Here is a 14,467-nt window from a genome sequence, read left to right on the forward strand (position 1 = left end):
ATGGAGGCTAGGCTCTTGGTGCTTGACTATCCCTGCAGCCAGAAGGTTTTCCCTTGTGCCTAAATTAAATCTCTCACACTGCAATTTGAGTCCAATCCCCAGCAGACAGAGAAAGCAGATTACTCCCTTTCCGCAGCTACCTTCTACCCATTTGAAGACTATAATCCCCTTTCCCCTCAGTCTTTTCCCCTTGAGATAAGAGTCAAACCATCTCACAGAGCTCACCTCCGCTCACCATCAGCGTGGAGGTACCACACCAAACACCTCTGACACATCATCCTCCCCCATGCACCTACTCCCACGCTCCCACGCTCACGTACCGTACCAGTCATCCTGCTTGAATACAGAGCACAGCATCCCGGAGAGGTACCGCTCACCCCCTTCGTTCACATTTCTGGCCCTCGATGGTTCAAATCTGCGCGCACTGAGTCTGAGAGCTGCTTTCCGAGCTCTTAGAAAAGGGGGAAGTGGGAATTGGGAAGACCCTGGTGTCCTGGCTTAAATCCACACCTCCTTTAACAGAGCAGTAAGCTGTGGCTGGGTAATAGGGCAGCTGTCACACTTGCTAAGCTGCCTTCATGGCAACAAGCCATTAAGCACTGCAGCTCAAAATAAGCACCAAACCCCTCAGGAACGCCTGGACACGCAGTATCCCAGAGGTGCACGGTGAATCTTTAATTTCGGCTGAAGACAAGGGACTAACCTCCTGGTCTGCTCCTGGGGTACCTTGGTTAATGGCAGTGCTGCTCTTGGCTTTACACCGAAGGGTGAATTTGGCTCGGTATTACTCACGCTGAAGCAGTGAATCCCACACCGGTTTTAAGCTCCCAGCCACTTGATCATGTTCCTCTCCCACGTCCCCTTCAGATGAAGAGATACAGGGTGATGCAGCATTTGCCTGCAGAAGAGTCACTGCCAGGGCTGCGCGGAGCTCGCTGGCTCCGGCTCGCGGGGGAAGAGCTGCAGACCCACGCTGCTGCAATCCCACCGCCTGGAGTTTTGTCTTTGTGAGTTAAAGACCTGAGCGTATCCACAAGCGCGGAGCAGAAACTCAGCGGAGGAAAGCTGTCAGCTGTGAATATCTACCGAACTACCCGCTGGATCGACAGACAGCTGAATCCGCAGACAGCCGCGAAGGAGGTGGGATGCTAGATGACTGCTTATTATGCTGAGCCAAATCCTCTTATTATTACCTTGCGTGCTACCTGTCTTCTTTTAATATATTCAAGTGTTGTGTCTCCTAGAAGCACAGAACTGAGAGGGATTTCCTTACCTACGTATGTTCAAACACCAATCGCTTATTTGCTGATGGGATCCCTTCTTAGATATCTGTGTGCAGCATATAGCAACGGCAATCTCCATTCACATCTCCCACCAAAATAACAAACCCGGGGTTCCTCTGCTCCTTGGCACCTGGAGCACAGCACGAGCTCTATCAGTAATCCCCTTCCTCTAAAAACCCAACATAAATCATCTGTACATTGAGTCCGGGTCCTCTCCAAACTCAAATGAGATTTAGCCCAAATTCACTCTGCAATGCATACTGACAGACTTCAAGTCAGCGATGACAAAGCAAACGTTTAAAAGCGGGTGACTTCCAGCAAAGCGACGATGTAGGATCACAATTCAGCCCCTCTCCTAAGAGGCCACATTTGAAAAATAATGTAATTCTTTTAAGAGGGAGCTGGACTGTGGGTTGGCCCATTTGGCCATCTGAAGGCATCACACATCCTCTCTATTTCCTAATTGCATTATAAGAGAGAGTGGGAGGGGAAAAGTGGCTGCCCAGCTGGTTCGTACCCTATCTTCTTCGTGCTATCAATGCCTGCTGAAAGTCAGGGGGACTATACCGGGTTTAGTGAAAAGAGCATCCCTGCTGAGCAAAGGAAAAAGCAGCTTGTGATTTGCAGAATCACAGCCTGCTCCTACGGGCTGCCACAGACCTCAGGGAAAGGCCCCCCTGAGAAAACACAGCAGCTGCTCCTGATGTGGAGCAGGAGATGGGCGAACCCCAGAAATCCCCAGCAGCGCTTACACCATAACCTTCCCCGATCTCAACACAAAGCTCTCCTGAGACGGGCAGGACTCCAGCTGGAGTGTCCCTTCATCACTCCCGCTTTGGCCCCTCCGAATCCGGGGAGAGTCCAGCGGTAACAGCACAGATCTCCAGGAAATCTTAGGAAAGATTTCCAGTTCAAGGGCTGTGCTGCAAGAGGCACAATCAGCTCCCGAGAGACACTCCACGCACAGCAGCATCCCAGAGAGGACAGGCTGATTGCAGGAAGAGGTGCCAACGGCACAAGCGCGGGAGGCTTGCAGAGGATTTGGACCTCAAAAACCCAAATGTTCGCAGCTCAGCAATGTTCGCCCTGGCACCGCTCTCGCTAACCGAACGAGCGGAGGCTCCTAATGCTCTGTCAGGGAAATGACAGCACTCGGTGCTTTCTGTAGCACCCTTCAGGCTTGGGGCACTGGGCAAATATGGATGCAACACAGCCTGGGATGTCACCTGCAAGGGTGCTGCAGCTGGAGAAACGGAAGCAGAAAACAAAGAAGTGATTAGCCCAAGGTCACAATTTCACTTACAGGCACAGAAACAGCTGTGGCTGTAGCCTAGCCAATACACCCAGATACGCCAGTCTAATAAAGTCTTCCTGAGACCCCTGTGCAAACTGGCAGTAGTTTGATGCCTTGAGATGTCGAGCTGGGCAAAACTGAGAACTTCCCTTCAGCACAAAGGTCCAACTTTTGAATCAAAGGGTTAACATTGCAGGAGAAGCAGCATCATTAGTAACAAAACCTGAAAACTATTGTAAATGTGGGCACTGGCTGTTCTCAAGGTATGCAAAAGGCTTTGTTCTTACCCAGACTCCAAATCTCACATGATAAATGATGGTAGAATACAAATGTTAAAACGTTCCTCTCCAAATAAAGTGCTCCGGTCTTATCTAAGTGAAACACTGCTATAATTTCCCATCAAAATGTTGTCAGAACTGCTACACCCGTACAAAATATTTTAATTCATGAACATCAACATTTTTCCAGGGAAAAAGGATCCTGCTGGAAAACCTGGATCTACTCCCTGTGCAAGTAAGGCCTTACGGAGTTTTGAGACCTTAAAATAACCCACCTTGTGTCTGCACACTCTCCACGAGGTACAGAGACCTCCCATAGCACAGGGCAATCTTTTCAGACAGAAGATCTTCAAGATACAGCAAGATCACACCAGACCTGCATCTTGATTCCCCTCCCACAGCCTGCTCAGCCAAGTCACACGCTGAAAATCTACTCCCCACGCTTCGTTATTTCCCCAGGGTAAAAAGGATTTCTTCTCCTCTGCTGCACACACAACGTTGGGATGTTTTCAGGAAAAAAAAAAAAGTTAATGTTGTGAGTTGAGAGAGGAGCTCAGAAGCCATTGTCCCTTTGGGTAGGAAGCACGCCACGAAAGGTGCTTTGCTTTCATGCAAACTGGAGATAACAATGAAGAAAGCCTCTTCCAACATCCTGGGATATCATAGGGTCAGGGCTGCTCACTGCGTACACTCCCCTGCCTTGCCAGCACGCTTCCAAGTCAGTAGTTTGGTCTGTTACAATACACCCCACAAAAATACACAGGTGCTGTACAACCCTTCCAGCTAATGGTTTGCCTGTCAGTAAACACTGCCGCGGAGATGAGATGTTCCAAAAATTCAGCACGGACGTAACAAACTCAGCATCCATCCAAGTTCTTGCCATGAGCACCTTTCAACTTTCGCTAACACTAGAAATGAGAGCAGAGCTCAGATGCCTAATTCTGATCAGCCTTGTCTCTGCAGATGAGGCTAGGAATAGGGGGAGAGAGAGCAGAGATATATTTGTACAGTCTTACTACGGTCCTAAGTGCTGTAAGAACCAAGCTTTAAAGCTTGATTGACTTCATAAAGGCCAATCATGAGCTGTTAGGCAGAAGAGACAACACAAGCCAAACTCAAACGAGACATCCGAAGAGTGAAAGGCTCTCTTGCTCATCCTCAGGCTCCCGCTCTCTTTCCCTCCCACCTCCAAAAAATTGCCAAGACTGCCAAGAAATATTGAAAAAACACCACCACAAGACTCTTAATCAGCCTGGCCACAGTTTGCAAAGGTATAGTTTGAACATGGGGCTCTGCTGTTTCCTTTTGCCCTTATTCTCTGTTAGCACTGCTATTATCATAGAAACATATGATAATGATGCAGGTGTAGCATCAGAGCACGTCGATACCATTGCCCTACCAAGTTAGGCATGGTGTAAAACCCAAACGAAAAGACAGCTTCAAAAGCTTGTCTATGATCCTTAATTTAAGAGGTTTTAATCTTTCATTACGGTCAACCAGCATCTTGCCAAACCGGTGCAAGAGGCTGGCTCTGTCTAGTCGAAATAGCAGGGTCCAGGGGAAATCGGATGCAGAGAAAGAGTCAAATTTGAACTCCAGCTTTTGAGCTGGATCTGAACAGGTCCATCATGCTTTAGGGATGTCTGTCTCCAAAACCGATTCAAAACACAGCGCTTTCAGCCCCTAGCTTCATTGAAATCAAGGAAAACTGTTTCCTTTCCCTGCCACATGAGCGACTCTCAGGGCCCAGCCCAGGGAAACTCTGTCCTTGGGAAGTCCAAATTGGCTGCCTGGGCAGCAACAGTCATCCCCCACAAGCCTTTCATGGTCCTTTTTCACTGCAAAGAAGCTGTGCCCATGTCAGGGTTACAAATATTTCAAACTGCCAGGGCCAAAGACTCCAGAAGGGAGATTTATAGCAATAAATAATATTAATGACACAGGCGGACGGAGCTTCTTGTCCTGAGAGCTCCAAAGGCACATGAAAAACTGCACTATAAATGTCACCACCGCAGACACCGACGATGACGAGATGCCACCTCTGGGGAAGGGAGGCAGCATGGTCTTGCTCAGAATGACACTCAGGCAAGAAACCGGGGGTGGTACCACGAGGACCTGGATGAACAACGCTCCGCAGCATCAACAAACCCTGGGTTTTGCTTAGTGGGGGGGACTCAGGTGGTAGACTGGCCCCAGCTTTCCTCCCAGCGTGGCCAAAGGATTCATCCTGATGCTCGTGAGTTGACTCCAGGCTGGGAAAAAAAATGAGTTGTGAAAATGTAACCCAACCAGCAGCCAGCGGAGTTGGAAAGAGGATGAAGGAAGCAATTTTAGGCCTAAACCCCAAAGGACCAGCTGAGAGGTTAGTTGCAGATACAATAAAACATGCCTGGGGGAAGGAAGCTGCATCCTCCTGCAGCCAAGCCCACTCTCAGATGCGAAAATACTTGCACGGATTATAAAGGGCTTACACCACCCCTGTGTTACCCAGATAACACTCCAAACACCTAGAGCTGAGGGAGTAGCGCTGTCTGGCCACGTCAAATTAACCATTTTTTTCCCTAGCTGCTTAGTTAAATAATGCCAAGCACTGTGTGAACATAAAGTCTCTGTTAGAGAAACTTCTGCCTTAGCCAAGCCAAAGACTCCTTTCTCTCTTCCCCACACTGCCTGGTCCTCTGCCCACTTCCAGAAGAAGGATCAGCAGAGAACCTTCACCAGCAGCTCAGCTGCACACCTGGGCTGCCTTCCTTTCAAGCTTTGCCTTAGAAGTATTCCTGCCGCAGAAATCACAATTTATTTTCTCCAACTACGCAGCCTCCCTAAACTTTGTCAGGACTGCGTTGCTTGCAACAACAGCACGGAGTCCTTCCCGCACGGGACGAGGCTCACCCACAAATCATCGTGGTGGCCATCGCAAACTCAGAAGCCAGACGCTTAAGCTGCTGTAGCTTGGGCTGAAGGGTGAAGGGACACAGGGGAGGGTGTACAGAGCAGCAGGGTACGGAGCTGCAGGGAATGGGTCCCGGCTGGCTCACCGGAGCTCAGCCTCTCCACCCCGAGAAGACTGGGTACCAGTCCTAGAGACCACTAGCCCAGCAGGCTACCTCCCTGCCCGCTTAGTTTCACACAGACCCCAGCCTGGCCGGCAGGGACACAAGGAAACAACGACCCGAAGAAGAAGACGGACGCAGGGACGCCAGCATCGATGCAACCAGCTCCTTCCAGGCCCCTTCCAAGTGGGACCCCAGTCCCGGTCCTACCTTCGAGCATCCTTCAACCAGCGCATCTCTACCGAGACCAAAAGCTTGGTGCCTTTCTCACGAGGACCATGAGAGCGGCTCTACCCGACACCCCTGAGCTCGTTTCACAACGCTGTAGTGGCTGGGCCTGCACGGGGCCCGGGCAAACACAACCAACGCTGTGTCTTTAAAACCACTTCAGTGCAGATGTTGTTTCCATGGTAACTAGTGGACCAAATACATTAGTGTTTCTAATAATAAACCAAACCTTCATCTTGGAAAATGTGATCCCCCCCCTCCGTTTACCACCATCACCCTTCCTTTCTTCCTTTCCCCTCCCCTTTCACTGAATTAAGCCAGCATTTAACAAGCAAGGCATAATTAGTAAATAATTGCAAGGGCCCAGTAACTCCCAGTGCCCAGGCAGATGGAGAAGAGCGAGGCGGAGAGGAGGCGGGGGGCTTTGCTCTGTGAACCTGGCAACTGTCGAAAAAAAGGATGAACTACTTAAAAAAAAAAAAAAAAAAAAAAATTAAAAGCGCAAGGTGGAAAAGAGGAGCCTGCGAAGCCCCTTTTGACCACCCTGGTATCGCCTTTGGTGCCCTGGCACCCGCTCCACTCTCTGACTCAGGGTGCAGCCGCCCGGCGATAATTTCTAGGAATCTCGCACTTTTTTTCCGGAGGCTCCGTCCGAGACGCGGCACCGGCTTCGTGTCACCGACAGCGCCTGAAACTTCACAACTCCTCCTCTCCACGGTCCCCTGTTCTGGAGTGGGGACCCCCCCTCCCCTACAGACACACACACATACACCCCCCCAAAAGCGTGGGGTGGTGAGAAAAACACTGAGGCAGGGAGAGGGACACGAGTGAGCTGCGGAGGGGAGCGGGGGGGAAGGCGTGGGGCGATTCCCTAAAAAAAAAAAAAAAAAAAAAAAAGACACGTGCGAAGATTTTGTGCGTGGGGAGCCCACGGGACTGACCCCCCCCCACCTCTAAGTTCAGCGGTATTCGTATTCAAGCGCAGGGATGGAGCGATGGGAGGAAGGGGGGGAAGCAGTTGAGAAGCAGCCCCGGTACATGCGTGTGTGACCCCCCCGCCTAAAGCTGCGGTGAGGGTCGCGGGGAAGGGGAGAGGAAGGGCGTCGGTGGGAAGGGGGAAGGTGATGCAAAGCCTCACGCCGTGTCCCCACGGTCCCGGTGACACCGGACTGCAGCAGGGCTCGGCTCTGTCCCCCGGTGAGGACCGAGGATGCTCCGCTCCATCCCGGCGGCGTCCCCATCCCTCCTTCTTTTATTTTCCCTTGTCCCCCCCCCCCCCCCCCCCCCCCCAATCCTTTCTCCATCTCTCCCCCCCTCCCCTCCTTTTCCTCTCCCAACTGCTCCTCCCTCCGCGGCACAACCGGCGGGACTCACTCACCATGTCGGGGCTGAGCTGGGCTAAGATGGCGAAGGAGGAGAACCGGTCACACAAGCACTTAGTCCGGGAGGAATCGAGCGGGACCGTTCGGCAGCCGCGCCAGGACCAGGCACCGGGCGGAGAGGCGGAGGCGGAGGCTTTGCTGGAGGGAGGGAAAGAGGGATGGAGGGAGGGATGGAGGGAGGGATGGAGGGAGGGAGAGAGGGACGGGCCGGCGGAGCGGGGAGAAAGGGAGAAAGCGACCGTCAGGGCGGGTGGGGAGCGGGCATCGCGCTGGGGGGGGGGGGGGGGACACCGCCACCCCCAACACCCCCATTCCATCCCCATCCCACCCCCATCCCACTCCCGGACCTGCATCTTCTAGTCCTGGTCCTGGTCCTGGTCCCCGGCTCTGACCCCTGCAGCCCCCCCCCCCCCCCCCCCGGGCTGCCCACTCTCCCCAAATACACCTCCCTAACCCTATAGCCCCCGTACCCCATGTATGCACATAGAGCCCTGTCCCACACACCCACTATGCGGATGGATAACCCCGTGACATACACCCCACGTACAGATGCATAACCCTATCGCCCTGTCCCACATATCTCGTCTACACCTCCGTAACCCTATAGCCCTGCCCCACTTATCCCACTTAGGGACGCATAACTTTACGGCCTTGTCCCACACACCCACTCCGTGGATGCGTAACACCTCCAGCCCTGTGACACACACCCCATGTATGGAGAAATAATCCTACAACCCTGTCCTATGCAACCCAAATACACCTCCCGATCCCTGCAGCCCTGTCCCACATATCCCATCCACGGATGCATAACCCTATAGTCCTGTCCCACATATCCCATCCACAGATACATAACCCTATAGTCCTGTCCCACATATCCCATCCACAGATACATAACCCTATAGTCCTGTCCCACATATCCCATACACGGATGCATAACCCTATAGTCCTGTCCCACATATCCCATACACAGATGCATAACCCTATACTCTCATCCCACAGACCTGACGTACACCTCGCCCCCCCATAGCCCCATCCCTCACCCCACGTACCCCTTCCACCCCTGCCCCACACCCCATATAGATGTGTCCCCCCGATCTCGCCCCCCTCCAGACCTCCACCAGCCACATAATCCCCACAGGGGAGTGCACCCCTCTCGTCCCCCCCACCAGTTACCCCAGTATGTGAATCCACCCCTCCCAAACACCTTCCTCACCCCCCACAACTCCCCCCAATTACTCCACAGGCATCAGCCCCTCGTCCTCCCACCACTCACCCCTGTCCTTCCCCCCCCCAGCTCTCTCTGGGGCCAGGGTCTCCATAAGCCATGACAGGTCCCCCCCTCAGACCTCTCCTGCACCCCCAAAGCTCCAGGCATGGCAGGGATGCCCCTGCCTCATGGCCAGAGGGACCTCAAGAGATCGAAGGGATAGAGTCCCCGCTTTCCCATGGCATCCTTTCAGGCTGGGGAAGAGCAGCAGAGTTGGGAAGAGATCCCAGGTGGGAAAAACTCCATGTGACGTTGACCTTCATCCCGCAGGTGGGATGGTTTCATCGGGAAAAAGTTATCGCAGCCCCATCTCCATGTGAGCACTAAGGGCTAAGCCAGGGAAAAGGGGAATCTCAGGCTCTGCCTCGCGTGCTGGGGTACAGTCATCAGCCAAAAAGTCCAGTTGTTTTCTACCCATTGCTTCTGTGTCTTGTCCAGACCACTCTCCTGAAATGTGGTCACGTACGGGGTGCAAACGCTGAGAGTAAGCGCAGAAATGCGACGGGTGGGGAGAAGGTCTGAATCCATGCGGATAACCCGGGCTTCACTGGAGCCTGGGATAGGATGTGGAGGCAGAGCAAAAGGGCCATATGCCTTCACTGGAGGAACACGGGTAGAAGATGTCCCCTCTCCGTATCTGACCATCCTCAGAGGAGGGGACCTAGACAAGAATGCCAGCAGCAAGCTCAGGGCAGCTCCAGATGGAGCCAAGCTGCTCAGCAGCCTGAGGTGTATCACAGATGGCCTGGACTTCTCCGTACTGCTGACTCCAGCAGACCTGCCTTGAGCTGCAGAGAAGTTTTTTGCAGGTCTCCGCTCCATGCACACGCTGACCCGTTCCTCACGCAACGAGGCGAGAGCTTCCCTCCACCTCCCTAACCACTGCGCAAGAAAGCAGAGAGAACGGGCTGGGTACCAACGGGGTAACACAGCATCAACACATGCTGTTGATTCTGTTGTGATTATCTACTTGGATCCAGTTTAACACATGACACTGAGCCTTCCTGAATTATCTCCGGTTTGGATTAAAGCACTTTTCGTAGTTTTTTTTTTTAAAAAAAAAAGAAGCCAAACTAATTTTACTGTAGAAGTTGTCAGCGACATACAGAACAGTTTTTTCTGGCTCCCGTCCAGGGCTTTCTAAATGTCTGGACCCTACTGCACGTCCATCTAGCTGATGGGACATAAATCCATCTTCCCAGGATAGTCAGCTCTCCACATGCTCTTCGCTGAGCTAATTCACATCATTTCTTGGAGACACTCAGGTCCAGACATTGTTCTCTGGTCTCTTCCACGTGCCCTCTGCAATTCACCAACACCCTTCTTGGAAGGGACTGAGAGATCCAAGGCCAATCTCAGAGGGAATACGAATTCTGTATTCCCCCCTATATGTACCGCCTATATTTCCAAGAACTGCATTAGCCAGTCATTCTGTTCATTCACTGTCACCAAGACAAATGCCTTATTTATGATGTGTACAAATAATGACAAACGCTCAGAATCTACCAACCAGTTATGTATTCTCATAGAAAGTATTAATTTAGCTTGACAAGGTCTATTTTCCATAAGTTGATTGCTATTAATTTCTCTGTTCTAATGAGTATGCTATTATTCAATTATAATCATAATATTACCCACAATCCCCTAATTTTTGGATCTCGTATCAGATGGTGTGTTATTGTGCCGAAGACAGATGTGAGGCGGACGGCTCTGGAGTGAGGCTGTTGTGCTCACAGACACATGCTCCTCTCTCCAGATTTTGGGAACACTTCCACCCTTCTTTTACTGAAGAGCAACGATCCCCAATTAGCCTTAGCCTGCTCTTTTAAATCTCTCGCATGCAAAATTACTCTGTCTTGTTTCTCTTAAAAACATCTTACTTTATTAGATGATGTATAGCATGTTTTCTAGCTGCTGGTGTAATGAAAAGTATTTCATTAGCCTGGGATGCGGATTAAGTACCCAGGCTCTCTTCCAATTACAGAATACAGGCGCTTATTGAAATTTCTGCATTATTATAAATAAATCTGTCATTTCTAGCTAGTAACAAACAAATACCATTAGGATTTATTTTGGTTTTAGTATACTCTAAATTTTCCTTTTTATTCATTTTAACCATCCTGATCAATAAAATCCTCACATCTTTTTTTCCTCTTATCTTTTTCAAGCTGTTAATTCATATTGCTTGCTATCAATTTATCCTTTGTCTGTATCTCTGCAACAGCTTTTACTTTCCCTCTAAAACAGACTGTTGTTGTTTTTTATATATATTGGTTTATTTGTCTTTGCTTGGGGTTTTTGTTTGTTTGTTTTTTTGTTTAGGTGGGTTTGTTTTAGTGCTCTGGTTAACTTTTTCATTTATGGGTTTGCAGATATCTAGAAAAGTGCTCTTAAAAGGGCTTCTAATTATCCTTAACTTTTTCTGTTTAAACAATCTTTCACAACAAATAGACATGCTTAAAGCTGTCATTCTTAAAGCATCAATTATGTGTACATTGACGTAGACCCCCTGCCCCCAAGCAATTTGAACTCCCTTGAAATGTGTGAATACAATTGCCTTAACATCACTTTCAATCCCAAAGCCCAGCTTTACTCATTTACCAGCTTTCAGAGTAGACTAGGACAGATCTGGGCCATGCATCAACAGAAGTAACCTCATCCAAAAGAAAAAAAGAAAAAAAAAAAAAAAAAAGGCAAAAGCAGAAAGCCTACCAAAACAGCAAACCCCGGGGAAGGTATCAGAAAACTAATAACACTCCCTCGATGCTGCGCGTGGTCTCACACTCTCATGGTAGAAAAGCTGACAGTACAGCAGTGAATGAGATATCAGAATAAAGTCTATCCAGGGCCAAAGCCACACTTGGCACAGTCTGATATCCATTTCTAGATGCACATACAGAAAGAGCACATAGTGGAAAAGAGCACACAGCAGAAAAAAAAAAAAACAAATTATAATAACCGCCCTTTGCTCTTGTAAGATCTGGTCTGATGCCTGCTTATTTATCCCGTTGGATTCAAAGAAATCAATTGGATCAAAGCCATCCAGTTTTTACTTTAAAAGCTGCTATAAATCACACAAAGGATGGGTGCTGTGGGATGTGCTGAGTCAGAAACTCGGTGTAAATCACCTCAGAATAAGTCCAACTATGCCTTTTAATAGAAAATGAAAATCTGGCCCTCATTACTACCAGTGATTATTAATTGGTTATTACCAGTTATTAAACTACTCAGAATATTCAAATGCTGGGTGTTCCAAAGAGCAAGTCCGTTCCTCTGGTTTTAAGCTCCTCAGAAGAATAACTCCTCTCTCATCCTTTCCTTCCTCTTCGCAGATCTGCTTAATTACCTATTCTCATTGCCCTTCAATCCTTTTGATACAAAAACCTCTGCAAGCTTTTGGGATGTGGCTTGGAGCTGGGTTGGGAGAACATATTTGCAGGTAGGAGGACATGCCAGAAAAGTCACCAGCCTCTTTTCCCCGTCCACGTTCTGCCATGTGGCAAGAGACAGGCTAAGCTCAGTCTTCAGAGATCTGAGCAAAAGTTTTCTTGGGCATTGCACCATGGCAAGCGCTAACCGATACCTCAGCTAAAGATTTGCTCATTGCTTTACTCAGGGCACTCAGGTGAGGTGCCGGCATTGCCTTATTCCCAGTGTGGACGTGATATTATGAACCATCATTCAAGCCTAACTTTTAGATTCAGCCTACGTTTCTTTATTTTAAAATTAGTTTCTAATTCATATGGTTGTTGAGAAACTCCCAAAAAGGCACAATTCAGCTGGACGGGTTCAAAATCACACCTGTATTGATATGAAATCTTGTGAATAATGTCAGTCTTATGATTTTAGGTGGTCTCACTCATGGCCGCTGAATGTTTGAACCCGTCCAGCAGCATCTGCTACAGATGACGTATTCAATACCACCACAAGAGACCTAATGGCATCTCTCCACGGCCCAGGGGATCACATCTGAGGGAGTTTCGGACTTGTTGGATGTAGATAGTGTTCTGCCCAGACAAAGGTTCAGCCAGCAAGTATTACCAAAAGCCTCATAGTTCAGGGCAGGCTTCAAATCCGAAATGATTTGATCGCTGAATTTTCTAATATAAAGATTGTTTCACTGGGATCCGTCCAAATTACAAAAAAGGGATATTACAAAAAGGGGATATTGCATATTTGTATGCAAAACACTTTCATCATGGACCTGATTAAAAGCTGCAGAAGAAAATGGGATTTTAAGGAAGAGGTCCTTAAACAGAGGTATATGTCTGTGTGTGTGTGTGCATGCCTGTGTGAGCAGGTTTCATCTGTAGATCAGTACTGGGCCTTAATCTTCTCAGCAAAACCTTTGATTCTACAGAAAAGTACGCTAGGCTTGTAATGGAAAACCCATGCTCCCAGCTTGGTGGCAAAGAAAAAGAGCAGAGTTTGAGTTATTCACAAATATTGAATCCGGGTACACTCATAAGGAAGCAGAATTATTTCCAGGTGGTCTCAAGAGGGGAGGGAAGAAAGAGGAACTCTACTAAAGGGAAAACATGGGCAGAATCTTAGAGAACAGTGTAGTCAGACTGATTACAAGCCAGTCAAAGGGGAATTGTAGAAATCCGCAAACCAGACTGGCGTAAAAACCATTGTACTGGAAGGGTTAGCAGGAAACTTGACAAGTTGGTTCTGTCTCTAATGTCTATGGTCAGATGTATCTCCAGTGTAAATCCAATGATGTTCCACAAGAAAATGTTTCACTATACCTTACAACATGATACGAACATCATTTGAGCACTTGATGGGAAAAAGCAATTAAGCGCTGTCTTGTAGATTTGAATAGGAGCTAAGCACATGCTTAGGGACTTTCTTAAATAGAAATGCTCTTCTGAATAGGTATTTGCACAAAGAGAGCCTTTGTTGTGGTAAGAGGCATGGATCAGAAAGAGGGTTTAAAAATGGCATCTATATTTGAGACTTAAATAATAGAAATGATCCCCAGAGGTTTCTTCCAACCTCAGTGATTCTGTGGTTCTCTGATACTTCTTGCTTCACATGGGCCGTTCCCCCCTCTCTAACCAGGCAGGTCATGCAAGTGCTTGGCTCGGGTCCAGCTGGCAGATTGATTATTAATTTGGAGAACGAACCAGAGATGAAGTCAAAGTTAATCCTTTTTGTGGGATTCCCAAAAGCAATTTTCATTTCCAGCCAAAGGCTGCCCCAGAGCGCCTTTCAAACGCTTTGGCTCTGCACAATAGCTCGGGACAAAAAATGTACAATCATTTTGCTGAAGCAAGTGTGTCAGAGTCACCGTTTCTGCAGGACCTCAGGGCTGGATTAAAAAGTGGATGGTTCCCAGGAAAAAGGGACATGAAAAGGTTTGTACCTTTTGAAAAAAAGGCTGATTAAAAAAAAATTTAAAAAAAATCTTTGATTGGCTGCTAAAGCTGTCACAAAGGATCTCAGACCAGATAGGTAAACACTGAAATAAATTAAACGCTAAGCTGAATATGGGCTAAAATCAGCCTTTAACACTCTAGCTGCTTGGGAAGTTTTGGATGCTGTCAGTGCCAAATAAGTAGTCATCCTCTGGTTAGTTTAGACCTTCCTAAGGATAAAAGCTGCAAAACAGTTTCACAAGGGTGATCCTATTATCCAAGAGATAATTTTTCTTTTCTGTGATCAACCCACTGATTG

General features: G+C 48.7%; 1 protein-coding gene across 13 annotated transcripts in view; it reads right to left on the minus strand.

Moving 5' to 3' along the window:
* Positions 1 to 14,467, minus strand: part of ADGRB1 (adhesion G protein-coupled receptor B1) — a 285,424-nt gene that overhangs the window by 81,397 nt on the left and 189,560 nt on the right. For all 13 annotated transcript variants that reach the window (XM_030011701.1, XM_030011703.1, XM_030011695.2 and 10 more), the window contains one exon: positions 7,515 to 7,656. In XM_030011701.1, coding sequence (XP_029867561.1) covers positions 7,515 to 7,656 — 142 coding nt within the window. The remainder of the gene's footprint in view (positions 1 to 7,514; positions 7,657 to 14,467) is intronic.

This window comes from Aquila chrysaetos, chromosome 4 (assembly GCF_900496995.4).
Source record: "Aquila chrysaetos chrysaetos chromosome 4, bAquChr1.4, whole genome shotgun sequence".
Classification (NCBI taxonomy): domain Eukaryota; kingdom Metazoa; phylum Chordata; class Aves; order Accipitriformes; family Accipitridae; genus Aquila; species Aquila chrysaetos.